We start from the raw sequence: 25,000 nt of genomic DNA on the forward strand, positions 1-25,000 counted from the left end.
AGGACTGACCATCCAAGATACTGTATCAAAATTATATAATCATGTTTTGAGGCTTTTTAGTGATTATTTACATTTACATTGTTTACAAACATTGGAGTGAGACAAGTTTATATTTTGGGTTCTGATGGGGTACGAAAGTTGAACTAAGCTCATGAGGCATTTATAAATTATATTCTTCAAAAAGAATCAGTGTATATATCATTCATTTTTAAATCCAAAAATGGATGTAGCAACTAAGGATTCTAGCTTTAAATGTATTTAGTTCTGTCCTGGAGCTGTTCTTGTCTATTAATCTTCTGTACCTTGGCCCACACTCAGTCCTGGTCCAGTGCCTCCATTCGTCTGCCTGTGTGCTGTGCTCAATGTGCTGCTCTCTCTCTCTTTCTCTCCCAAATGTTCCTCATCCCTCCATCCTATCACACGCTCTCCTAATCCATCTACAGTAGTTTACACACACCCATCTCTGGATGTAACAAACAAACTGTCTGGGCTCCTGTACCATCCACAGGCCGATGCCTATATACTGTGCTCATTTCACTATAGGCCTGCCCCACACACACGCTCTCTCCTCTCTTGGCTCACTCCTCTCGTATAAAATGTTCTCTCTCGCTGTGATGCTGTAACGTGTCGCTCTCCGGCACGTTCTATTCTCACGGTGGCATTGTGGTAGATGATGTGTGTTTGGGTGTGCAGAGTCAGACTGCTGTTTAGTTCACCATTGCAGCTGAGCAATATAGCCCAGCTGCGTTCCAACACACACACACACACACACACACACACACAGGCATGCACACAAACATGCACATTTATGTGCACGCGCGGCGCACATGCACATACACCCAACACCCAGCGAAACGCACGCGCGCAAACGCACCCTACACGGAAAACCCGGGCTTTCCCGCCCGAGTGTCTATCAGCCCGCGTCCATTTTTTCTTCCACACCAGAAACCCGCGACAATCTCCCAGATGAAGGAAAGGGGATGGTCGCATGTGACTCTGTGCACAGTGCACCCACTGCCATGGTTGTTGTGATCCCGATAAACATGACAATCTGTGCGGATACGGTGTAACAAGGCTCGCTGAACCTCAATCACCTCGTCTGATGCCGCCCACGCGTAAAATCCGCTCTTCATAAACACATTAAATATGCCATACTCCAATGATGCAATAACAGCATTATATGCTGCCTTAATGAAGGCAATAGGCTACAATATGCTGATACGCAACTAAGCATTCCAAAACTCCATTTTGTCTCATTTGGCTGTCAGTGAGACAGAAGAAGAATCTGGGGAGGCTAATAAATATAAGATAGGGAAAGACGTGAGTCCTTAAGCACACAATTTGTGCAGATGCACATAATTTCTTTAGGCATAATTTGGCGTGAGAGAGCACTGAGAAACGTTAATAAAGCGACATATGACCATATTACTTTTCAAACCCACAAAAATAAGAACACAACCATAGGTGCAGGATGGATGACATTATGAGCTCCTATACTAAAGCCATATATGGAACCGAATCGAGTCTCTTCTACCTCGCAAGTTGCATCCTAACAACAATCAAACGAATCAATTTCCTGGGGATGTGAGTCAAATTTGTCTGTCTAAAAATACATCTAGATATCGACAATGTAGGCCAAGCTATAGAGCTCTCACAGCAGCTAATGTCATGGTTAGGAACACTCCAATAACGCCAACGTAGGGGACCTCACCAAAATTTGTTGAGGGTCGCCTATGGCAAGTCCCAAAACATATTCTATTCACATCGTTCCTTCCATGTATTAACTCGTGACACCTGCCCATTTAATCAAAATCTAATAGCCTACATACATCCCATTGATCCCTAAAAAAAGCAAAACACACAATGTAACCAATTATCATTTTACCTTTGAGTCTTCCTTTCGCTGTCATCGTCAAACTGCCAGAAATGTTTCATTGGAAAGAGACGCCAATATCTCTCTCTCTCTCTCTCTCTCTCTCTCTCTCTCTCTCTCTCTCTCTCTCTCTCTCTCTCTCTCTCTCTCTCTCTCGCTCTCTCTCTCTCTCTCTCTCTATGTCTCTCTCTATGTCTCTCTCTATGTCTCTAGGGTATTCTGGCTCTGACTCTGAACAGTACATGTACACACCACCAGGCGCGGCTCATGCAGCATCACCAAGTCTCTCTGTGCGCGCAGAGACATCCCCCATAATACAAAATATGGGGGTGTTTCCTTACAGTGCACAGGTCACATCATCCTCTCGGCATTCAGAGCCTAAAACATATTTTTGAGGACTCAAAAAGGCAGCAGTTTCTGTCATTCATCAAACACTGGCATCAATAACTCGACTATGTTGTATTTTCATCAGTGACTCACCATCCAATAGCCTAAAGTGTTGTTGTTGTTGTTTTATTGGGGGAAAATAACAAGGGTATGCACACACATGCAATCACATATCCACATTAGTGCAGCCATGTTTGCAGCCAATGCAAAGCCAATGCCCAAAAACAATAACGCATAGGCCTAAGCATCATTATATAATTGTGCGTACTTTTAACAGGCCGATCGTCGGAGTTCATGTTCGCACCGCTGTCGGACATCCTCAGGGGCTTCGGTCAGGGGCCAACCAAATGTTTCTGTTCCTCGGGTAGACGTCGAGAATTTTCGCGGTGCGGGGTGCGTTTGCTGCAGTAGCATCCCTCGGTGTCTCCGTAATCTTTCAAACAGGGCTGCTGGGGAGATATGCGGCGGTTCTCCGGGGGAATAATGAGCGGATACCTGTCTTCTGGGGCATGCCGGGGAACCGTGTGTGGCTGGATGATGGTGTGGAGAGGTGTGAAGAGGCCTGGAGGGGACTAGGCGGTCTCTTCGCAGGACTCCCTCAGTGCGCTCCTTGGTGTGGCGATACTCCGGAATGGCGAAAGGAGGAACTCCCACGCACACACTCTGCCTCATACAGGGACTGCCTCATACCGCCATCAGGTGGAGGTTCTAATGCGGGACTTCCCCCTTTCCCCCTATCAACCAACCCCCTGATATGCTGTTATTACTGGTGTGTGTGTGTGTGTGTGTGTGTGTGTGTGTGTGTTCATAATAATTATTTATCTGGCCCTATGGGGGATCTGCCTCGAAGCTCAGATAAGAGCATTCATTATTGTGGAAGCATCACACATCTATCTATAAAGGGTATCCGTTTTAGGGAAGGCTACATATAGGCCTAACAATAAATATCATAGCCTGTCCCCTGCAGTGGTCTTTTGAGTGAGAATACACACTACATACAGGTCATTGCAAACAGGCTATTGTATATAACAACATTTTATGTCTTTCTTCGTAAGAAAAGGTGATGATCTAGCACAAATAGCAATAGCCTCTCAGTAGCCTAGGCTACACAAGTGCACTACACTACCAAGAGGTCTGAACATTTCTGGCACAGGAGGTAGTGCCTGCCTGGTAGTGCACACCCTATTTTTTTATCAACTTAAAACCTGGTTTAGGGTAGTGGGGTGTAGAGACACATCAACTGAAGCACAATAAATTACCTCGTACCCCTGCACATCGACTCGGTACTGGTACTCCCTGTATATAGCCATGTTATTACCTCGTACCCCTGCACATCGACTCGGTACTGGTACTCCCTGTATATAGCCATGTTATTACCTCGTACCCCTGCACATCGACTCGGTACTGGTACTCCCTGTATATAGCCATGTTATTACCTCGTACACCTGCACATCGACTCGGTACTGGTAATCCCTGTATATAGTAGCCATGTTATTACCTCGTACACCTGCACATCGACTCGGTACTGGTAATCCCTGTATATAGCCATGTTATTACCTCGTACCCCTGCACATCGACTCGGTACTGGTACTCCCTGTATATAGCCATGTTATTACCTCGTACACCTGCACATCGACTCGGTACTGGTAATCCCTGTATATAGTAGCCATGTTATTACCTCGTACCCCTGCACATCAACTCAGTACTGGTACTAACTGTATATAGTAGCCATGTTATTACCTCGTACCCCTGCACATCGACTCGGTACTGGTACTAACTGTATATAGCCATGTTATTACCTCGTACCCCTGCACATCAACTCGGTACTGGTACTCCCTGTATATAGCCATGTTATTACCTCGTACCCCTGCACATCGACTCGGTACTGGTACTAACTGTATATAGCCATGTTATTACCTCGTACCCCTGCACATCGACTCGGTACTGGTACTCCCTGTATATAGCCATGTTATTACCTCGTACCCCTGCACATCGACTCGGTACTGGTACTAACTGTATATAGTAGCCATGTTATTACCTCGTACCCCTGCACATCAACTCGGTACTGGTACTAACTGTATATAGCCATGTTATTACCTCGTACCCCTGCACATCGACTCGGTACTGGTACTCCCTGTATATAGCCATGTTATTACCTCGTACCCCTGCACATCGACTCGGTACTGGTACTCCCTGTATATAGCCATGTTATTACCTCGTACCCCTGCACATCGAGTCGGTACTGGTACTAACTGTATATAGTAGCCATGTTATTACCTCGTACCCCTGCACATCGACTCGGTACTGGTACTAACTGTATATAGCCATGTTATTACCTCGTACCCCTGCACATCGACTCGGTACTGGTTCTCCCTGTATATAGCCATGTTATTACCTCGTACCCCTGCACATCAACTCAGTACTGGTACTAACTGTATATAGTAGCCATGTTATTTTTACTCATTATTGTTATTCGTTCTTCACTGTATATTTATTCCTTGTGTCACTATTTATACAGTGAGGGAACAAAGTATTTGATCCCCTACTGATTTTGTACGTTTGCCCACTGACAAAGACATGATCAGTCTATAATTTTAATGGTAGGTTTATTTGAACAGTGAGAGACAGAATAACAACAAAAAAATCCAGAAAAACGCATGTAAAAAATGTGATAAATTGATTTGCATTTTAATGAGGGAAATAAGTATTTGACCCCTCTGCAAAACATGATTTAGTACTTGGTGGCAAAACCCTTGTTGGCAATCACAGAGGTCAGACGTTTCTTGTAGTTGGCCACCAGGTTTGCACACATCTCAGAAGGGATTTTGTCCCACTCCTCTTTGCAGATCTTCTCCAAGTCATTAAGGTTTCGAGGCTGACGTTTGGCAACTCGAACCTTCAGCTCCCTCCACAGATTTTCTATGGGATTAAGGTCTGGAGACTGGCTAGGCCACTCCAGGACCTTAATGTGCTTCTTCTTGAGGCACTCCTTTGTTGCCTTGGCCGTGTGTTTTGGGTCATTGTCATGCTGGAATACCCATCCACGACCCATTTTCAATGTCCTGGCTGAGGGAAGGAGGTTCTCACCGAAGATTTGACGGTACATGGCCCCGTCCAATGTCCCTTTGATGCGGTGAAGTTGTCCTGTCCCCTTAGCAGAAAAACACCCCCAAAGCGTAATATTTCCACCTCCATGTTTGACGGTGGGGATGGTGTTCTTGGGGTCATAGGCAGCATTCCTCCTCCTCTAAACACGGCGAGTTGAGTTGATGCCAAAGACCTCTATTTTGGTCTCATCTGACCACAACACTTTCAACCAGTTCTCCTCTGAATCATTCAGATGTTCATTGGCAAACTTCAGACGGCCCTGTATACAGTGGGGAAAAAAAGTATTTAGTCAGCCACCAATTGTGCAAGTTCTCCCGCTTAAAAAGATGAGAGAGGCCTGTAATTTTCATCATAGGTACACGTCAACTATGACAGACAAAATGAGAAAAAAAATCCAGAAAATCACATTGTAGGATTTTTTATGAATTTATTTGCAAATTATGGTGGAAAATAAGTATTTGGTCAATAACAAAAGTTTCTCCATACTTTGTTATATACCCTTTGTTGGCAATGACACAGGTCAAACGTTTTCTGTAAGTCTTCACAAGGTTTTCACACACTGTTGCTGGTATTTTGGCCCATTCCTCCATGCAGATCTCCTCTAGAGCAGTGATGTTTTGGGGCTGTCGCTGGGCAACACGGACTTTCAACTCCCTCCAAAGATTTTCTATGGGGTTGAGATCTGGAGACTGGCTAGGCCACTCCAGGACCTTGAAATGCTTCTTACAAAGCCACTCCTTCGTTGCCCGGGCTGTGTGTTTGGGATCATCATGCTGAAAGATCCAGCCACGTTTCATCTTCAATGCCCTTGCTGATGGAAGGAGGTTTTCACTCAAAATCTCACGATACATGGCCCCATTCATTCTTTCCTTTACACGGATCAGTCGTCCTGGTCCCTTTGCAGAAAAACAGCCCCAAAGCATGATGTTTCCACCCCCATGCTTCACAGTAGGTATGGTGTTCTTTGGATGCAACTCAGCATTCTTTGTCCCCCAAACACGACGAGTTGAGTTTTTACCAAAAAGTTATATTTTGGTTTCATCTGACCATATGACATTCTCCCAATCCTCTTCTGGATCATCCAAATGCACTCTAGCAAACTTCAGATGGGCCTGGACATGTACTGGCTTAAGCAGGGGGACACGTCTGGCACTGCAGGATCTGAGTCCCTGGCAGCGTTGTGTGTTACTGATGGTAGGCTTTGTTACTTTGGTCCCAGCTCTCTGCAGGTCATTCACTAGGTCCCCCCGTGTGGTTCTGGGATTTTTGCTCACCGTTCTTGTGATCATTTTGACCCCACGGGGTGAGATCTTGCGTGGAGCCCCAGATCGAGGGAGATTATCAGTGGTCTTGTATGTCTTCCATTTCCTAATAATTGCTCCCACAGTTGATTTCTTCAAACCAAGCTGCTTACCTATTGCAGATTCAGTCTTCCCAGCCTGGTGCAGGTCTACAATTGTGTTTCTGGTGTCCTTTGACAGCTCTTTGGTCTTGGCCATAGTGGAGTTTGGAGTGTGACTGTTTGAGGTTGTGGACAGGTGTCTTTTATACTGATAACAAGTTCAAACAGGTGCCATTAATACAGGTAACGAGTGGAGGACAGAGGAGCCTCTTAAAGAAGAAGTTACAGGTCTGTGAGAGCCAGAAATCTTGCTTGTTTGTAGGTGACCAAATACTTATTTTCCACCATAATTTGCAAATAAATTCATAAAAAATCCTACAATGTGATTTTCTGGATTTTTTCTCCTAAATTTGTCTGTCATAGTTGACGTGTACCTATGATGAAAATTACAGGCCTCTCTCATCTTTTTAAGTGGGAGAACTTGCACAATTGGTGGCTGACTAAATACTTTTTTTCCCCACTGTATGTGCTTTCTTGAGCAGGGGGACCTTGCGGGCGCTGCAGGATTGCAGTCCTTCACGGCGTAGTGTGTTACCAATTGTTTTCTTGGTGACTATGGTCCCAGCTGCCTTGAGATCATTGACAAGATCCTCCCTCCTCATGATCATTGCAACTCCACGAGGTGAGATCTTGCATGGAGCCCCAGGCAGAGGGAGATTGACAGGTCTTTTGTGTTTCTTCCATTTGCGAATAATCGCACCAACTGTTGTCACCTTCTCACCAAGCTGCTTGGCGATGGTCTTGTAGCCCATTCCAGCCTTGTGTAGGTCTACAATCTTGTCCCTGACATCCTTGGAGAGCTCTTTGGTCTTGGCCATGGTGGAGAGTTTGGAATCTGATTGATTGATCGCTTCTGTGGACAGGTGTCTTTTATACAGGTAACAAGCTGAGATTAGGAGCACTCCCTTTAAGAGTGTGCTCCTAATCTCAGCTCGTTACCTGTATAAAAGACACCTGTCCACAGAAGCGATCAATCAATCAGATTCCAAACTCTCCACCATGGCGAAATCTTTCTGATTGAGAGGGGGTCAAATACTTATTTCCCTAATTAAAATGCAAATCAATTTATAACATTTTTGACATGTGTTTTTCTGGATTTTTTTGTTGTTATTCTGTCTCTCACTGTTCAAATAAACCTACCATTAAAATTATAGACTGATCATTTCTTTGTCAGTGGGCAAACGTACAAAATCAGCAGGGGATCAAATACTTTTTTCCCTCACTGTATATATATATATATATATATATATATATATATATATATTTTGTTATCTTTAACTCTGCATTGTTGGAAAATGACCAATAAGTAAGCATTTCACTTTTAGTCTACACCTTTTGCTTACGAAGAATGTGACAGCTAAAATTGTATTTGATAAATGAATTAAGCGATAAGGCCCGAGGAGGTGTGGTATATGGCCATTATACCACAGCTAAGTGCTGTTCTTAAGCACGACGCAACCCAGCCGTTAGCCGTGGTATATTGGCCATATACCACAACCCCCCGAGGTGCCTTATTGCTATTATAAACTGGTTACCAACGTAATTAGAACAGTACAAATAATTTTTGGGTCATACCCCTGGTATAAGGTCTGATATGGACAATGCAAATAGTCTGGGTAGCCATGATTAGCTGTTCAGGAGTCTTATGGCTTGGGGGTGGAAGCTGTTAAGAAGCCTTTTGGACCTAGACTTGGTGCTCCGGTACCGCTTGCCGTGTGGTAGCAGAGAGAAAAGTCTATGACTAGGGAGTCTTTGACAATTTTTAGGGCCTTCCTCTGACACCGTCTGGTATAGAGGTCCTGGATGGCAGGAAGCTTGGCCCCAGTGATGTACTGGGCCGTACGCACTACCCTCTGTAGTGCCTTGCAGTCAGAGGCCGAGCAGTTGCCATACCAGGTGGTGATGCAACCAGTCAGGATGCTCTCGATGGTGCAGCTGTAGAACTGTTTGAGGATCTGAGAACCCATGCCAAATCTTTTCAGTCTCCTGAGGGGGAATAGGCTTTGTTGTGCCCTCTTCACGACTGTCTTGGTGTGTTTGGACCATGATAGTTTGTTGGTGATGTGGACACCAAGGAACTTGAAGCTCTCAACCTGTTCCACTACAGCCCATTGATGAGAATGGGGGCGTGCTCAGTCCTCTTATTTTTTTATTGTTATTATTTTTGTTTGTTTTGTAATTTTTTTATATGTATATTTTCCTGTAGTCCACAATTAGGCTGCTTTCCAAATAGGTCAAGGTCTATATTGTTCATGTGAAAAATGAATTAAAGATAAGTCAAAACAGACACAAACAGTGCATTGGTAAAGAGCTAAATGCTGAATATTTGACCTCCTATTCATCCTCTGTAAAATTGTATTTAGGGTGAAGTGGAGTGCTCACTGCTCCCATCAGCTATAATTTGACACTACATTCTCGCGATAAGAACCTCGAATAATACTTATATCCCTCCGCGCTTAAAACGCTTTACCCTGGAATATGTGTTTTATTATTTAACTGTCCCGTATAAATGTCGTGTAATAACCCATATACATAATCAGAAATCATCTAAACGATTTACTTGATTGTGGTGTGTCCAAACCCTTTTTATTGCAACTCATTTACTGTGAGATGTTTTAAACCATTTCCTAGGCTCTATCATGAGCTCGCAACAGTGCAAAATATATGCATGAAAGCCATTTTGGCTCGAATCATTCATGCGAACTATTAATATCCTGTCGCTTGTCGAGAGCCGAAATGACGTCAAATGCACCGCAATGTTGTCGGCGGGCAATCTATGGGGCTGAAACATCAGTGATGGATGCGCATGTAGGCGGAAGGGTTCCTACAAACAGCGCAGAGTGAGTGGTTTGGTAGCGGCTGCAGCAGGAGGAAGGACGGTGGTTCTACCCCTAGTATCTTTCAGTTTAGCCAGAAAATTATATCGGTGGGCCCATTTTGATAACAATTGATTATTTGAGTATTAGACCAAGGTATTATTAGAGATATATTTTGAAGAATTTCCCTCCGGACAGAGACGGGAACCGCCATTTTAATCGAGTATAACACGTTTTCGGTGACGGCAGCGCTAGCACAACACAATGGCTCTGAAAAGAATTCACAAGGTAAGAAGGAAGTCAACGACAAGGCCCAATGTTTCGCAGTTACAATAAATAAACGATATATTTGAATGTTGTCTTGTAGATGTCACCTGAATGATGTCGGTATTACATGTTGTGGGTTTAAAAGCTTGTTATCCACGGAGGTACGGCTAATGCTGGGCTGACGGCGTGAACCAATGCGCCTCGTTCGGCGTTCGATCAACATTTTGGGCCTCCACCTTTTACTACCAGCCTGCCAACTAACGTTAGCTAACTAACTTGGCTAGTCATTTTGTTATCTTTATCCAGAGGAGATCAGTTTATTTTACATCTTTAATATCGTATAATCCAAAACAACTGGTTTACATAATAGTCGTTAGCTAGCAAACGGCTTCTTTAGTTTGCTAGCTAGCTAACTAGTACCATGGCTAATGCAGTCGGCTACTAGTTAGCTTGCTAGTTAGTAACTAGCCAGCTAAATATATGTACCGGTATTTACACATTTACACAAATTCACTAATCACTTAGCTAGCTACCTAATTAGGTGCTAGCTTGTTAGGTTACGGATGGCATATTTTGCCCTAACTATCTAAAACAGTTTTCTAGCCTTCCACTCCGTTGTAATTTGACATATTAGTGTCAAATTGGGCCCCTACGAGTAACGGTAACAAACTGTCCAGATAACAAGATGAGTTATACATTTTTTCTCATGTCAGCTAACTACATAATGGAGCTAGCTAGCAAACCAGTAAGTTGGATGTTACCTAGATGTATCACGAGATGGGCCTTTTTTTGGGGGACATGTTATTGTCTTCACTCATAATAGTAATCGAGCCAGAAAGCGTGGCAGTTAGCTAACATTTGGGCATTGTTAACCAGCTAAAGCTACGGATTCATTACTTTTGGTAGTCATGTTGACAAAAGATAGCTAGCCGTGTAGGTCCCAGGCAATCCCAGTAGTAGCTTCCATGACGTTGACTTAACTCATATCATGGTTATGATCTCAGGTTGTCACTTGGGAAATATTTTTTTTGTTATGTAACTTTTAGTGAGTTCATTTTCGATTACCAAAGCTCAGTAGAATGAAACTTTGTGAGATCAGGCAGTTAAATCTAACAATGTTTTACAGTTTTTAGGTGAACTCCTGTTACCTGTTTTGTATCTGTTGTAAACTCTGATGTCACATTACTAGTGAAGACATGATTTGTAGAGACAGCGAGGTGTGTTAGGGCCAGTAACCAAAAGGTCGCTGGTTCGAATCCCTGAGCCGACTAGGCTGAAGAATCTGTTGATAAAGGCACTTAACCCTAATTGCTCCTGTAAGTTGCGCTGGAGCCTCTGCTAAATGACTGAAATGTAACGGTATTGAACAGTCCAATTTGGATTGTTCAATAGATTAATAGAATGTGATTGACATGATGAGCATTTGGCTGCCCTTTTGCAGACAAGTACATTCAACTAGTATTGCCATTGCTAACCACTTATATTCTCCTCTCAGGAGTTGAATGACTTGGCACGGGACCCACCAGCCCAGTGTTCTGCAGGACCAGTAGGAGATGACAGTAAGTAGTTCCTCATCAGGCAACCCAACAATACATGTCAGTTATTGCTTTTGTTCTGACATCCTGTTCAACATTTTAGGCTTCCTCAGCTTTCCACATGATTTGTAACAAACAAGTAGGTTAGATGCAGATAATCCATAATTTTTCTGAAATGTGTTGAGTCTGGTTTATCAGGAAAATCTCTCAACCAACCAGAACCACAGAGTATCTGGACTGCTTATCTCAAAATGATTACCTTGGTGCCACATTACGTTTGTTCTAGAATCTACAGGCTCAGTGAAATGCCTTCCCTTTAAATCAGTTTCACTTTTGGTATTGGGTCAGGTACCAGGAAGTCTGTGCTAACTTACCTATGGTTCCAGTAAGGCAGGTGACGTAAGACGTCCGTCATACAGGAGCAGCATGTCGCTCTGTAACTGCCTTACCATACCTGACCTAACCTGGACACCATTGATACTAGATTATGTTATTAATTGATTGGTCGGATTGCAAATGTTCCCCTGTATCTTACAAATTACCCCCCAAAAACATTTTTTTTACAGTGAGATTTATTTAGCTTATTGTGTGGAATGAACACCGAGTTTGTGAACATGACCACTGCAACCCCTTCTATCAAGCATACACGAGAGCATCATTGAACATACTTCTGATGTTCTGAAGTCCCTCTTGTAGGCAAATGTCTAAGATTACATAGTGATTCAAAGCCATTAACAAACTGAGTGATTCACCTAGACTAGTGTCAAATGCCATCTGATATCTGTCAAATTGCTGCTAAATGTCTTCTCATGGAATACAGTGATGAAACAAATTGGCTTATCGTACCAGTCTTGTCTCTAGAAAACTAAGTGATTCCCCTGTTTTGTCTGCCTGCTTGAGAATCACTAGCTCTCAACCACTCTCCGGCAACCATCTGATCTGGTATATACTGCCCTGTGCTCTCTGTGATGTGCACAGCTAGACTAGTTGTTGTTTTGAAAGGAAAATGTGACGAATTTGAGCTTTGTCACCCTTGTCCACAAATTGTTTTGGGCTTATAACATCCCAGATAGGCTAGAGTAGCAACCTGGGTCTTCCCAAGAAAATGGTTGTCTAATGGTCCTAAAAACTCTGTTCTCTTATTCCTTATAGATTTGAACAAATGTCTGCATTATGCCTCAGGGTGGTATTGGTGCCTTTGTTTAAAATGTTCTGAAGTTCTAGTTAGTTCTCTTTTAGTTGAGAGCTTTGCATTCAGTCTTATCTTTAGATGGCATTCGGCCACTCCCCTGAGTTTTTAGGATGGATTACGTCAGCAATATAACATTTGCTTGAATTCAAATATCCATTTGCTTAACTACTGCACTGACATCATGATATTACATCAATCCATTTTTATACTGCTGGAATGGTATTCTAAATCTTATAGAATGAATATCCAGCCCCATTCTGGACTTTGCCTCAGCCTGACTTCATAGCATTCATACTCACACTCTCGCTACATCTGACTGACTACATCTGACTGACTACACCTGACGGTTTCACTTCTCTGTTTTTCAGTGTTTCACTGGCAAGCCACGATAATGGGACCTGTAAGTACTGTGACGACAATCCCTCTACCATAAATATTAGCTTATATTATTTTCTATAGGACAGTGTTTCTCACTGTGATTAAATGATACTAAAGACCGGTGAAGCTCTGCTAAGGTTGACTTGATACCAATAGTGCTGAATCTTCTACTCTCTCTAACAGAACGACAGTCCTTATCAGGGTGGGGTATTCTTCCTGACCATTCACTTTCCCACAGACTACCCCTTCAAACCGCCAAAGGTGAGCCAGAAATGTGTGTGTGACACTGAAGTGACATCCACTTATCATAGTTACTCATACACACCTGCACACACATGCATTTGTTTCTGCATGTTTTCTCTGTGATGGCCGTGACATGTTTTCTCTGTGATGGCCGTGACATGTTTTCTCTGTGATGCTCCTTTTCTGTACCTGTCATCTATTTTAGTTATTTCTTCCTCAATTCAACCACGTCTGTTCTGTTTGTTTCTCTGTGTGTGCAGGTTGCGTTTACCACAAGAATCTACCACCCAAATATCAACAGCAACGGCAGCATCTGTCTCGACATCCTGCGATCACAGTGGTCTCCCGCCCTCACCATCTCCAAAGGTACATAGTAGAATACACCGTACAATAGAGTAGAGGGAAGATGTGAATAAAACCATTTGTTTTTATGTCACTGTAAGACCTTAAAATATGAATATGTCTTCTTTGCTGTTTGTTTTGTAACCTGTCTGTTGGGGTACCTGAGTGACTGACTGAACTTCCTCCTGTTTTTCTGTTGTTTTGTCACAGTAACTGCCTAACTCATTTATGTTCAGCTCTCCTTACCTTAGTCCTTAGCCGAACCATAAACATTGAACCTTGATGTCTTCCCTTAGTTCTCCTGTCAATCTGCTCTCTGCTGTGCGACCCAAACCCGGACGACCCCTTAGTACCGGAGATCGCCCGCATCTACAAGACGGACAGGGAAAAGTGAGTAACTAACTAAAGCTCTTGCTTCAGAGGATGGTGTACTATAGGAGGGCATAAAACCTCTTGAGTCCATGTGGTTAAACATAGGATTATTTTGTTAGATCCTTTGGATAATCCTCTGGGTATATGTCTGTATGCTACAACTGTTGAATGTGTTTGCGTATCCACATATATACTGAACAGAAATATAAACGCAACAATTTTGAAGATTTTACTGAGTTACAGTTCATGTAAGGAAATAAGTCAATCAAAATAAATTCATTAGGCCCTAATCTATGGATTTCACACGAATGGGTATACAGTTAGCATCTGTTGGTCACAGATACCTTAAAAAAAAAAAAAAAGTAGGGGCGTGGATCAGAACCAGTCGGTGTCTGGTGTGACCACCATTTGCCTCATGCAGCGAGACACATCTCCTTCGTATAGAGTTGATTGTGGAATGTTGTCCCACTCCTCTTCAATGGCTGTGCGAAGTTGCTGGATATTGGCGGGAACTGGAACATGCTGTCGTACACGTCGATCCAGAGCATCCCAAACATGCTCAATGGGTGACATGTCTGGTGTGTGTATGCAGGCCATGGAAGAACTGGGAAATGTTCAGCTTCCAGGAATTGTTTACAGATCCTTGCGACATGGGGTTGTGCATTATCATGCTGAAACATGAGGTGATGGCAGCGGATGAATGGCACGACAATGGGCCTCAGGATCTCGTCACGGTATCTCTGTGCATTCGAATTGCCATCGATAAAATGCAATTGTTTTCGTTGTCCGTAGCTTATGCCTGCCCATACCATAACCCTACCGCCACCATAGGGCACTCTATTAACGTCGCCATACACATGGTCTGCGGTTGTGAGGTCGGTTGAATGTCCTGCCAGATTCTCTAAAACGATGTTGAAGGTGACTTATGGTAGAGAAATGAACATTCCATTCTCTGGCAACAGCTCTGGTGGACATTCCTGCAGTCAGCATGCCAATTGCACGCTCCCTCAACTTGAGACATCTGTGGAATTGTGTTGTGACACAACTGCACATTTTAGTGGCCTTTTATTGTCCCCAGCACAAGGTGCACCTGTAATGATCATGCTGTTTAATCAGCTTCTTGATATGCCACACGTGTCAGCTGGATGGATTATCTTGGCAAAGGAGATATGCTCACTAACAAGGACGTAAACTAATTTGTGCACAATTTGAGAGAATAAAGTTTTTTTTGCGTATGGAACATTTCTGGGATCTTTTATTTCAGCTCATGAAACATGGGACCAACACTTTACATGTTGCGTTTTATATTTTTGTTCAAGGTATTAATCTGGACACTTACTGTATTCATGAACAAGAAACTAACTCTCTTTTTCTCTTTGCTTCCAGGTACAACAGAATAGCTCGGGAATGGACACAAAAGTATGCAATGTAGTGTTGGAGTAGAATCATGGCAAAACCACCTCTACAGCCAAGGTTAGGGGAGCTTTGAAAGTAAAGAGAGAAAAGTTACAACGGATCTTGTTGGTTTCCATTGGAGTGCTTTCTTTGAGCCATGCCTCCCCTTAACCAGAGCACCTGTAAACTCCCTCTTTCCTGTCCTTACCCCTTTACGACCAATCCTCCGCCTCTCCACCCCACTTAACCTGGCAGCCATGGTGTACATATTCTCAAACTGCAATCGTACCCCCCCCCCCCCCCCCTTGCGCTCCTCTCACCCCCACCCCGCACTCCCCTCCTTATTCCTGATCATATTTCTGATGCAGGCTGGGCTACTCCTCTAAACCCCTGATGTTCCCCATAGGGCCCTGCCTGCGCCCTCACTCCAAATGTTCTTGACTCTAAAAGCATTCCTTATCTGTATGACTAGGGGACTGTTCTATATCTTTTTTTGGGAGGGAAGGGTCTGAAATTGAAGGATTTTTACACTCTGTACCTTGTTTTGTCTCCTGATATCCCAGCTATATAGACGTGATTTCAGGAACGCTTTTCACATGTTGAGTCGAGGGCACTCGTGTATTTTGTATAATTGCAAAGGAGTTATTTTAAAATCATAACAGGCTATAAAATGGAAAACTGTATGGCCTTCTGGTCTGTTTCTCTTGAATTATATGAAAGGACTTGAATTGATCCACTCTCCCCCACTATTGCCATAAACCAAGATTGTTTCCTTGCACAGACATACCCCCCCCCCTTTCGCCAAGACCACCACCTTCGTTACATTCAGAACCTGGAGGTTTTTGGACCAGTTATTTAAAGAAAGTTTTCTTAGTTTAACCTGTGTTTTATTATTTCCCTATAACTCTTAGGTTGCGTTTTTGCTATTGTTGAAATTGGAGGCTAACATCTTCAGGCTGTGGGGCTGGCTTGGGCTCTGGGTGTGAGGACAAAATGCTCCTCACACAAACAAACTCTGTATATTGAATTACCTGAGAGGCTCTTTGAGCTTTGTGTGTTGATTAAACTGTGTAATAAAAACCATGACTCAAGCGTCCACTTGAGTTTCAAACATCAATGGCTGGAGAGATGGATGGATGGAGGACAAAGTGTTGTTCAGCTACTGGTTTTGACCCTGTCATTCAGTTGTTTTCCCCAGCTAAGTTAAAAGGGCATATTTAGGGCTACCAACTCTGTGGCACTAATATGTAAATCATCTAAAACCTTGGCTCTGGGGAATAGCACTTAAATGCCATAAAATGTTACTTTACCACTGGCCTTTACAAGTATCTGCCTGTCAATGCATTGAATCACATCTTAAATAATAGATTGCACATAGAATGAAGAGGTGATAAATAAGTTAAATCATTTTTATGATTACCCAATTTTTCATATGAAATTATACTTATGTAGTAGCCTATGGTTTTTCTCCCAAAATATCTAACTTATGGCTGATTGACAACCTACAGTTACTTTGTAACCATTATGATGATTGGATTGATTGGTCATCGCACCAGTGACGTCGCTCAGTCTGGGCTGGTCCAGTCTGTCAGAAAATACAGGGTTCAGATGTATTCTGACTGACCTTGGTGCGCGAGACCAAAACATCTTACCGGCCAACGGACAGCATGCAAACCCCAGGTTTACCGTTACCTCAACTTCCATCGTTGCAAATGTCAATCCCAGTAGTATTAAAAAAATCATGAATTCCAGATGTCTAAAGGTAAAGCAATTTATTTGATAAATCTCCAAGTTAATGTCTGGATCAGTGAACGTTATGAATACCCATGTGAATAGTCGGTCTATAAATAATTAAGTTGATCAATTCAAAACACTCGCCAAATTTAGCCACTCCTCCATGCACTGTAAGCACAAGTGGAGTTATGTAGCCTGGATATAAGGAAATTGTAATTGTTTACTACAATCATTAGCCAACTGCACCCAATGACACTTTAAAGCACCTGTTGAGACAAGCCATAAATAAACTCTACGTCAGGACAGTGGACACTTACCAATCAATTTAACCAGGTTGTATCCTCGAGTAGGACAACCTTCCCACCAGTCAGCCCAGTGCACCTCGCTACTCTGTCAGGTCGGGTGGCTTGTGTGTGGCCATTGTGTTCAAAAGTATTTGTTCTGCAAATCCTTGACAAGCCCGATTGTTTTCATATCTTTAAGAGCGCTCCATGTGATTGCACTTGGCACGGCCGTGGGGCGCGCGTAAACAACCTGGCCTTTGATCCCGTTACAGATAGTCACTGATTTCATATAGTCCATGGTGTGGCCGGCTATTATTTAGGTACTTCTCGTCAATTAATTTGACTCTATGCTATCTGCCATTATGTTGACCATACTACAGCTGTAGATTCCAACCAGTAAAGCGCTTTTCTCTGTGTTCTCCAGAGCTCATGTTGGCCCAGCGGTGGCCCGATCTCAGATTTCAGAGCAGGTTATGTGGGGCCACGGGCTAGGTAGTGGAGAGCGACTGATGTGGCAGTCTGTCAGGCTGGAGAGCGACTGATGTGGCAGTCTGTCAGGCTGGAGAGCGTGTGATGTTTAAAAACAATGTCTAGGATTTATATTCTAATCGCCATGGTAATGTACCATAGTAGGCTAATGTAGACCTGCCTATCTGTTCACATCTTAAAATAAGAGGTGTTTAGTCTAGCCACATTCCTTGTGTTGCGATACAGTAATAGCCTATGTGCACATATATTCATGGATTAAGAACAACACAGAGAAGCGTTTTAGACAGGATCTGTCCTATAGGTCAGAAAGCGGACCTTGGCTAATAGTGTTGTTTCTAGGTTACAGAGCAAGGCCTGGTCTTATGTCAGGTCAAAATCCTTTCTGCATTTCCCCTCTGACTTTTGTAGTCCAGGTTTCAAAGTAAAGCCTATAGGAATATATAGTTTTAATGTCCAACAGAGATACATTTTCTACTGAATATGACTGACTTGATGGTGATGTACTCTTATCGGTCAAAAGTTTTAGAACATCTACTCATTCAAGGGTTTTTCTTTATTTTTACTATTTTCTACATTGTAGAATAATAGTAAAGACATCAAAACAATGAAATAACACATATGGAATCATTTAGTAACCAAAAAAGTGTTGTCTTCACTATTATTCTACAATGTAGAAAATAGTAAAAATAAAGAAAAACCCTTGAATGAGTAGGTCTTCTAAAACTTTTGACCGGTAGTGTATATTGTGAATAAACGTTGTCAAAGTGGTCAGACTTGAGTGTCGACTGTCATTCGTTTCCTGAAGACCAAGAAGGCCGACATTATGTGGTGCTGATTTTATGTCTCGCTGCAAAGCAGGTTATGTGCTCCGATGTCCATTTTACCCATTTATACAATGCAATATTTTCTCTAGCCGCTGGGAGCTGCTCTCGCTCCACTAGCAGGCGTGAGGATTACGATTAGGCAGCCCCCTCTCCATATTACTGCTGCCCATCCTGACGGCCACACACACTCAGCCTCACACCACAACTGGATATGTGCCAAACAGGGACTCTCACAAGAGGTGGAGTGGACTATGCGGTACACCTCTAAATGGGCCCCTCTCCGCTGATGGCGAGTACCTTGTTTCAGTCCGGCTTCCACCACCATCACATGACATAGGAAGGAACACACACAACATACAATCACTTACCTGCCAGTCAGATGAATTTCATTCGTGCCAGAAAGTGATTTCTCAAACAGTTTCAAACAGCCTTTTCCAGTTTCTTAACAGGGATCTATTTCAATCAAGAGTTAATGTAGGCATAAGAAAACATTTCCTGTCAATGATTAATTTTTAATGACCACTTTGGCGTTATCTTTCTTTCTGTATGCTTTTGTAACAGTTTATATGACGACACAGAAATGAACATAGGAAGTTGCTGTTCAGACACATTGTGGTCATTTTCTGTGTCTCACGACCATGACTCCAGTTCGCTTTTTGTGTGACGCCCCCCAATTCTATGAAGTGTGTTTGCGTCTTCCGCTCTGCGAGTGGCGGGGACGAGGAGGTGGGAATTCGAGACGGTAAAGGCGAAGGACCTATGCAACCACTGAATTGGACAAATGGTTTACGGCTCCCTTTTCTCTGTTGATTACTGTAGATTGATGTGTGTATTAGGTGACAATTTCTTATGATTTTTTTTCTGTCTCCCTTTATTCGTGGAAGACACCACGGCACCACGGACAAACCACTGGACAGTGGGGCTCTGGTCAGCTCGCATCGCATTGGTAGGTGTACGAATTACGAAAGGCTGTGATAATATCATGTTAATAATATATTGAAGAGAGATATGACCTATTCATACTTTTACAATATTATCAATTGTAAGAATTACATCACCCGAACACCCACGTTATCGTTTTGTGAGGAAATATACCGTATTTTATTTATCCACTGCGACTGTGTCGTGCACGCGCGTATCCTGGACTGTCACAGAGTCTAGACAAAAGGTATTTTCTTATCCTATACGAACTCGATGGCATTTAGAGGTAGAGATGGTATTTTCTCAAGCCTGGCCAACATCACAACTACAGTAGTCAAATCGAAATGCGCGCTCCAAATTTGACTGGCGCATATGCGCAATAGGCTATTTGTTTGTGGTATTCCATTATTGCATAGATTTGTCCCCCTTGGAACTCAGCTGCAACAACACCCCGGTCTATCTTAACTTAAATGTAGAAAGCGTCACGTTATTCAAGGCATATCGTTTTATAAGCCTCAGATGTAGCCTATATTTTGGACACATTTTACAAGCTCACTCAAACATAGACTAGTTGGCTATTATTCCCTTAATTACGCTTAGGCCTATGTCTTAGGATGTCATCATTGTCTCTCATTCACTAAAAATAAAACCAACCATCAACTAATGCCTCTCTAATAACATCTAGGGCGGCAGGTAGCTTAGTGGTTAAGAGCCTTGTGCCAGTAACCGAAAGGTCGCTGGTTCTAATCCCCGAGCCGACTAGGTGAAAAATCTGTGGATGTGCCCTTGAGCACAATTGCTCCTGTAAGTCGCTCTGGATAAGAGCGTCTGCTAAAAAATTTAAATCTACCTCTTTTCTCCACCTCTCTCCCCTTTCTTTGTCTCCCTCCATATCTCTCATCCATCTCCCTCTGCTCAGCTCCACAGGGTATAAAGGTGGCAGAGAGGATCATGGGAATATAACGGCTGTCAGAGGGTTGTGATTGGCTAACTGACAGCTGGACTGTTGTCACTGTTCTTACCTTGGCATTACCCCACCACCTCCCCACCCCCACCCAGTATGGCAGATACCCTGGACATGTCTGGCCCTTCCTCTCCAGAACAGCATAGAGCCAATAGGATCCTCAGTGAGCCTCTAAGACGAAGCCTGAAGCGTTCTCATCCCTGCTCCCTCTCAGAGTATCTCAACAACACCAACAGACTAGCCCATCACCATAGTAGCTCCAGTAATATGGATATCAGGGGCCTCCTCCACCCCACTGCAGCCCAGCACACCCATCCCAGGCAGACCAAGCCTCGCCGGGCCCCCTCCTCCAACATAGACCTCTGGGACTCCCCCAGTGGGCTTCACCTGGCCCATGCTGCAGAGCTGCTGATGAGGGCTGGGGCCTTGACACTGACCCCCACACCCAGGGACCATGGCCCTCTGGGCGGGCTGGAGGCCGGGGAGGCTGGGGGGGATGGGGAGGAGGTGGAAGGTGGGTCCAGGGCTGAAGGGGACAGCATGGGTTGTGTGACAGACTTCCTCCCACTGCTAGGCTGCTCCTGGATTTCCTTGAACCCAGGCCTGTTTGCTCTGACAGCAGGAGGAGGGGGGTTCCTGACTGGTGGTGGAGGGTCAATGGGAATGGCTGGCGTTGGGGAGGGTGTGGAGGGATTGCGAGGTGAGAACTCGTCCCCTGGCAGCGGGGGGGGAGCCGGGAGAAGGAAGAGGAAGCGATGCGGAGAGTGTGTGCCGTGTCGACGGATGGGGAACTGTGAAGAGTGCAGCGCCTGCCGCAACCGCAAGACCGGACACCAGATCTGCAAGTACAGGAAATGTGAGCAGCTGAAGAAGAAGGCAGCCACTGGGTTAGAGGTGAGAGGAAGTGGAGAAGCACACACCTAAATACACACTATTAGAATAGGCAGTCTGACTTTATTTGATATATAATATACACTGAGTGGACAAAACATTAAGAACACCTGCTCTTTCCATGACATAGACTGTCCAGGTGAAGGCTTGAGACAACTGACACGTGGATTGTGTATGTGTGCCATTCAGAGGGTGAATGGCAAGACAAAATATTGAAGTGCCTTTGAACGGAGTATGGTAGTAGGTGCCAGACACAAAGCTGCTGGGTTTTTCACACTCAACAGTTTCCCGTGTGTATCAAGAATGTTCCACCACCCAAAGGACATCCAGCCAACTTGACACAACTGTGGGAAGCATTGCAGTCAACAGGGGCCAGCATCCCTGTGGAACGCTTTCGACACTTTGTAGAGTCCATGCCCTGACGAATTGAGGCTGTTCTGAGGGCAAATAGGGGGGTGCAACTCAATATTAGGAAGGTGTTCTTAATGTTTTGTACACTCAGTGGATACCTCTGTAATAGTACTATGTTAATTTGTTATGGTCAATGGTCTGGAGGTGTAGTAGTCTGTATCCATGTGTTTGTGTTTTGAGTGGACCACTGCCTTCTGACCCCTCTCCTCTCCTTTCATAGAAGATGGTGTTTCCATCAGGAGCAGTGTTTCCATGGCTACAATAGGATTCCATCCCTCTCTCCCAAAGAACTGCCAGTCAAATTCATTGACTCCGCCCATTTGGAATGTGATCATGGACATTGGCACTCTGGACGTACAAAGAAAGTCAATTCAGATGGCCTGGTTGGATTGGCTTGGAGAGTACAGTACCTTCGACAATCAAAAAAAACATGAAGATGAAAACTCAATGAAGAAAAGAGAAGTCATACCAATGGATTTACATATTGTTGAGCCCAACATGAAGCACCTCATTAACCACAGAGTATTGTTTATTCATTGAAAATGTCATTCCTTTTTACATTCCATTTTGGAACATTTAGTCATGGAAGCTTCTGACCTGGATGTTTCCATATAAGCCAAACCAAGAAAAACAGACGTGGTCATAATATTAGGTTTATGTTAGTTTTATATTCATGTCCAGGTTTATAAAATGATGAGTAGTAGATGTACTTAACTCCTGATTAGTGTCTAGTTCTTACACCTTTACGATCTGCCTTCTGAATAAAGACAAGGATACTGCCTGTCTATGTGTGTGTTGGGGTGAGTATGTATTTCAAGAGTGTCTCTGTGTGTATTTCAGGGGCTGACTGATCCTTCTCCATTTCCTGACTGATCAGTCAGCTCTTGAAATACACACACACACAACCAAAACGTACACACAGAAAATATATGAAAACATGACTCACCACAAACTCAACCCATTCACACACATCCTCACTCTCATTCCCGTTCACACACTTCCTCACTCATTCCCGTTCACACACGTCCTCAATCTCATTCCCATTCACACACATCCTCACTCTTATTCCCGTTCACACACATCCTCACTCTCATTCCCATTCACACACATCCTCACTCTTATTCCCGTTCACACACATCCTCACTCTCATTCCCATTCACACACATCCTCACTCTCATTCCCGTTCACACACTGATTCAATTTTATTCCTGATCATGCAGTATACAGACACACTCGTTCTCACACACACAGTGAAGGTCACATAATATTGTGATTGCAGAGAGAGTCTTGCTCACAGTGAAGGTCACATAATATTGTGATTGCAGAGAGAGTCTGGCTCACACAGTGAAGGTCACATAATATTGTGATTGCAGAGAGAGTCTGGCTCACACAGACCAGGGTGGGGGGTGGTTGGAGGTTGCCGTGACGATGGTTGATAAGATAGGACTTTCTTCCTCCACCGCACGCTCCGGGGGACGGGTGGACGGCGTAACCATGGAAACGGCAGGGTGAGGTGTCACGGTATAATTGGGCCATTGCTTGCACTTCCTGTGTGCCTTCAGTTAGAGAGCCTGTGTGTGTGCGTGTGTGCGTGTGTGTGTGCGTGTGTTTGCATGTCTTACAGAAGTACTGCCAACTCAGGCAAAAAATCAGGTAGGCATGCTATTACTATTCCCACTGAATAAAAAACATGTCCTATTGTGCATTTCTTACTCTCATGGACAAAGGGATTTTATATTCCTGAATCTCCAGTTTCCCCTTGTGCCTTTCCAGTCATTTGGAGATGAATCTCCCTTCCTCCGGAAATCTGTGTCACCCTCTGGCCGCGAGGTTTGGAGCCTCCCCAAACGCCTGCTGAGTCTGGCTCTGCTGCCCTGCAAGATGGCAAGAGGGAGAGGAGAGGGGGAGGGGAGGGGAGAAAGGAGATGGAGAGACAGCAGGGGATGAAGACAGTAGGGGAAGAGTGAAGAAGCAAATAGAAAAAGAGAAATGGAAGGGGTCAGACAGATGGAGAGGTGGAGAGATGGAGAGGTGGAGAGGTGGAGAGGTGGAGAGGTGGAGAGATGGAGGTGGAGAGGTGGAGAGATGGAGATGTGGAGAGGTGGAGAGGTGAAGAGGTGGAGAGGTGGAGAGATGGAGAGATATAGGGATGGAGAGATATAGGGATGGAGAGGTGGAGAGATGGAGAGGTGGAGAGATGGAGAGGTGGAGAGGTGGAGAGGTGGAGAGGTGGAGAGGTGGAGAGATGGAGAGGTGGAGAGGTGAAGAGGTGGAGAGATAGAGAGGTGGAGAGGCGGAGAGGTGAAGAGATGGAGAGATATAGGGATGGAGAGATATAGGGATGGAGAGATGGTGAGGTGGAGAAATGGAGAGATGGAGAGATGGAGAGCTATAGGGATGGAGAGGTGGAGAGATGGAGAGATATAGGGATGGAGAGATATAGGGATGGAGAGATATAGGGATGGAGAGATGGAGTGATGGAGAGATGGAGAGATGGAGAGATGGAGAGGTGGAGAGATGGAGAGATATAGGGAGGGGAGGGGAGGGATAAAGATGGATGCATTGTTGAAAATACAGACTGCCCTGGCACTGAGTCTGTCCTCTCAAACCACAGTTGGACCGAGCTATGTTAGCCTCTGCAGCCAGCTGCTGCATGGCTCAGTAACGCTACACTGGTTGGATCATACTACAGCAGCTCTAGCAGGGCGCCTTAGAAGAAGAGGCCATTGTTCCTGAATCCTAAAGACACACTTTCATCTGTCCTGGTGGTACATGAGACATGCTTTATTGAGTTGGCAGAGATAGAGTTGTGCTGAATGTGCTCATGTCGCCACCCGGCCGCCAATCGCTAATCAAGTTACCACTAGTCCCTTTTGATCCTTTGTTAACCAGCTGCTGGGAACTCCACTTGTTAACCAGAGCATGGAGCCCTCCTCTCACTGTTTTATTAGGGGCTTCAGAAAAACAACTGTAACCCAATCTCGGATTAATCTATATAGTTTGTAATGCATTCCACCCACACACTTGACCTATGTGTGTGTGTGTGTGTGTGTGTGTATGTGTGTGCGTGTGAGATCTAGATGTAATCCTACCCCAGAGCAGGGTGAAAGGCAGGTCTGGCTGTCCACCTCTCTGGTCACCATGGGCACTGGGACCGTGAGGTGCAGAAGGC

At 44.2% G+C, this 25,000-nt stretch overlaps 3 protein-coding genes across 4 annotated transcripts in view; 2 read left to right on the forward strand and 1 right to left on the reverse strand.

The window, feature by feature from the left end:
• Positions 1–1,910, reverse strand: part of LOC311123859 (protein phosphatase 3 catalytic subunit alpha-like) — a gene marked incomplete at both ends in the record, with an annotated part of 29,144 nt that extends 27,234 nt beyond the window's left edge. Inside the window, one exon of the mRNA XM_084198082.1 lies at positions 1,886–1,910. Within this exon, the coding sequence (XP_084054208.1) occupies positions 1,886–1,910 (25 nt within the window). The remainder of the gene's footprint in view (positions 1–1,885) is intronic.
• Positions 1,911–9,422: 7,512 nt separating this feature from the next.
• LOC311123856 (ubiquitin-conjugating enzyme E2 D2) lies at positions 9,423–16,406 on the forward strand. Its single transcript, XM_084198079.1, has 7 exons — positions 9,423–9,874; positions 11,349–11,412; positions 12,949–12,980; positions 13,142–13,219; positions 13,462–13,567; positions 13,840–13,933; positions 15,302–16,406. The coding sequence occupies exons 1-7, from the start codon at positions 9,851–9,853 to the stop codon at positions 15,345–15,347; spliced, it is 444 nt and encodes a 147-aa protein (XP_084054205.1). The 5' UTR covers positions 9,423–9,850; the 3' UTR covers positions 15,348–16,406.
• A 2,907-nt stretch (positions 16,407–19,313) lies between these two features.
• On the forward strand, positions 19,314–22,613 carry LOC311123858 (CXXC-type zinc finger protein 5-like). 2 transcript variants are annotated; one of them, XM_084198081.1, is made up of 4 exons: positions 19,314–19,383; positions 19,526–19,587; positions 20,482–21,420; positions 22,049–22,613. In XM_084198081.1, the coding sequence occupies exons 3-4, from the start codon at positions 20,623–20,625 to the stop codon at positions 22,091–22,093; spliced, it is 843 nt and encodes a 280-aa protein (XP_084054207.1). In that variant the 5' UTR covers positions 19,314–19,383; positions 19,526–19,587; positions 20,482–20,622; the 3' UTR covers positions 22,094–22,613. The 2 variants fall into 2 exon arrangements, with proteins under 2 accessions (XP_084054207.1, XP_084054206.1); XM_084198080.1 differs by having other exon boundaries at positions 19,356–19,587.
• The last annotated feature ends 2,387 nt before the right edge of the window (positions 22,614–25,000 follow it).

This window comes from Coregonus lavaretus (assembly GCF_964263955.1).
Source record: "Coregonus lavaretus genome assembly, contig: HAP1_SCAFFOLD_2407, whole genome shotgun sequence".
In the NCBI taxonomy this organism is placed as follows: domain Eukaryota; kingdom Metazoa; phylum Chordata; class Actinopteri; order Salmoniformes; family Salmonidae; genus Coregonus; species Coregonus lavaretus.